Source organism: Lissotriton vulgaris, chromosome 4_1, assembly GCF_964263255.1.
Source record: "Lissotriton vulgaris chromosome 4_1, aLisVul1.2, whole genome shotgun sequence".
Classification (NCBI taxonomy): domain Eukaryota; kingdom Metazoa; phylum Chordata; class Amphibia; order Caudata; family Salamandridae; genus Lissotriton; species Lissotriton vulgaris.
The window spans coordinates 545776037-545779168 of NC_141691.1; the positions used below are offsets into that span (position 1 = coordinate 545776037).

Consider the following 3132-nt stretch of genomic DNA (forward strand, 5'->3'; position numbering starts at 1 on the left):
GCTATTATCCTGGTTAAAACATCTCAGAGGTGCAGACAGAAGAAATAGCTCTTGCCCTATATCATTTTGACAAACACAGGTCTCAAACAAAATAGGCAAACATAATGGAGTCTATTCACATTGGCATTTTTGAGTATGCTAAGTAGTACTCCTGTAGTAGTCCTTTATACATTATTGTATGCCTCGGTAAATTGGCACCAAACATTTCCACGAGTTATTGAGAACATGATCTAACCCTAGTTTCCAGATTTGCAGGAGCTTTCTATGTCAGAAAAGTTTACCATTTGTAAATTATGGCAATTTTCAGTCAGCGATATCCACAGATGACGAGCACAGTCCAAGAATGCTCTTCAAATAGCAAGTATGTTCCCACCATTTCAGTGATTGCTGTCTTATGCTGGTAACCCCACAATATGCTGATGATGCCCACCACTTTACCCATCATAATGTTCAGTGAATAAAAAGCGTAACAAATTAATAAAATTTGAAATGTTTTTGAAATCATGCTAATGCATCCTCCTGGCAAATAAAAATGCATTTTCTGTCATTCAAATGACCCTTTTCTGATGTCCCTTTTAAATTTGTTTACAGTGTAAGAATCTGGAACATATGGCAAACCGAAATATATCTACTGTGGATCAATTCATTCTTCTTGGGTTCACTGTCAAGAGAGAACTGCAACTATTCCTCTTTGTGGTTGTATGCATTACCTACTTTTTAGCGCTTTCTATAAATATCCTTATCATTGCTGTCATCAAAGCTACCCTCTCCCTGCACAAACCCATGTACTTATTCATTGGAACGTTTTCTTTCTTGGAAATCTGGTACCCTACAAGCACTGTTCCCAAGTTTCTATCAAATCTCCTAACTGGGAGCAAATCAATATCTTTAATAGGATGCATTTCCCAATATTATTTCCATTTCTCTATGGGTGCTACAGAAAATTTTCTTCTCGTCACCATGGCCTTTGATCGTTATCTGGCAATATGCAATCCTCTGCGTTACCCGACCATCATGAACCAAAGGCTATGTCTTCAGCTTGTATTGAGCTGCTGGGTCTGTGGATTTTTGTCTTTAGTGGTAACACTCACTCAGATCTCTAAACTGCACTTTTGTGGCCCCAATGTGATCAACCACTACTACTGTGACTTTGCTCCACTTGTGAGTCTGTCCTGTTCCAATACCTACACAGTTGAGATGAATTTCTTTATCCTGGTTACAGTTGTAATATTAGGTTGCCTTCTGGTGGTTATTGTATCCTATATGTACATCATGCTGACAATCCTAAGAATATCCAGCAATACGGGGAGGATGAAGGCTTTCTCCACATGTGCCTCTCACCTCGCTGTGATAACAATATTCTATGGGACTACAATCTTCATGTTTGTGAAGCCAACAGGAAGAAATTCTCTGCATATCAACAAGGTTGTATCTGTCTTTCCTTCTATTGTGACACCACTGCTGAATCCTATCATTTACACCCTAAGAAACAAAGAGATAAAGGATAGCCTGAGAAGAAGCACACAGAGTATAACAACGATACAAAAATGTAACTCTTGTAAATGATATATGGAAAAGTGTAGAAATTGAAATATTACTATGTTTGGCCATTATTTAAAAGAATGATGGTAGCTACTTTATGCATGTATAATTTCCAAAGAAAATGCATGAACTTACCAAATACGATTAGCCATCGTCACTGAGATATACCTGAATACTTTTTTGTATATGACTGGTGGTAGTACATTGTCTCCTCTTCTAGTAAATATGAAAATACTTTACTGACTCAAGGGTTTGGCATTGAAGAGCACATCTTAGGAATTTCTACCACACTCATGCATAATAACTGTAGAATCAAATTACTATTATTTAGTATTCATACAGAAGCCTACATTAGAAAAGTGCTTTTTCACACAAGATTTCATCATGCTGTCATTTTATACTGAACTATCTAGGACTGGATACCAAGGAAGACTGTGGACGTTCTCTGGTTTGCCTCATGGTACTGAGATTACCACTTCATTTTACTTAACTGTGTTAACTCTGTTACCAGGCTGTGCCACTGCTGATGCATAAAGCCTGACTTTCATGCTTGCCAATGTTATGTTATGCCAATTTGTAGAGCACACTATCGCCTGAGAGAATATGCTGGCATAGAACAGATGTGAGCCTAGCCAAACCTAGGGCCTAGTGGGACCACTTAAAAATACAGGGCTTCAGCTTTTTGTGGAATTTAAGAAGTGAGGAGGATCTTATGAGTATCAGCAGGTCATCCCATGCTTTATAAGCGATGAAGGAGATGGTTCGTTTGGCAGATCTGGTTTTACGTATGCATGGCATGTGGAAATACATCAAATGTGTGCAAGTAGGTGTATGGAGGAGCAGAAGGGTATGGAAGGTTTGTGAAAGCAGATGTAATTTTTGAGATATTCTGTCCCAGTATTATGTAGTGCCATTAAAGTTTGGGTGAGGAGTTTGAGTTTGAAATGTGCTTGTTTGTGTATGGTTAGCCAGTGGAGCTCCTTCAGGTGAGATTTGATGTGAATGTAGCATTGAAGGCTGAGCGTCATTCTAGTTGGCAAGTTCTGGATGGACTGCAAACTTCTAGTGATTTTTTTGTTGATCCCAGCATATAGAGTGCTTTCTGGTTTCTAATTGAGAGACATATACAAATTTCGTAAGCATCCTCAAGGTATGGAATAATTAAATGATAGTGGTGTTGACTTGGGTGGTCATGTTCAGTTTGCTGTCCGTGATGATCCTGAGGTGCTTGGCATGGGTGATAGTGGCAGGTGTTGGTACTAGCTCCGTTGGCCACCAGGTGGAGTCCCACGATGAAGTGCTCTTCCTGAAGTTCATGATCTTGGTCTTGTCAGTGTTTAGCTTCAGTCATGCAGACATTGAACTTGATGCAAGTACTGGGCATCTTGTCTGTGAGGGAGACAATGAATTGTGTGTCATTGGCATAGGGGAGGAGCTTGATGTGAGAGTTAATGATGCTGACTAAAAGGATCACAAATGTGTTGAACAGGGTGGGGCTGAGGGATGATACTCGTGGACCTCCGCAGATGAGGTAATCGACACCCAAGGTGTATGATTCAAGGGTGATTGACTGGTCCCTTCCAGTTGGGA

General features: G+C 39.8%; 1 protein-coding gene across 1 annotated transcript; it reads left to right on the forward strand.

Moving 5' to 3' along the window:
- Positions 1-609: 609 nt before the first annotated feature.
- LOC147722222 (olfactory receptor 6F1-like) lies at positions 610-1566 on the forward strand. The gene has a single exon (XM_086967280.1). It carries the CDS (start codon positions 610-612, stop codon positions 1564-1566), a length of 957 nt encoding a protein of 318 aa, XP_086823406.1.
- Positions 1567-3132: the final 1566 nt, after the last annotated feature.

Excerpts from the sequence above, each read along its gene's own strand:
- LOC147722222 (XM_086967280.1), top strand. The coding sequence starts at position 610 with ATGGCAAACCGAAATATATCTACTGTGGATCAATTCATTCTTCTTGGG.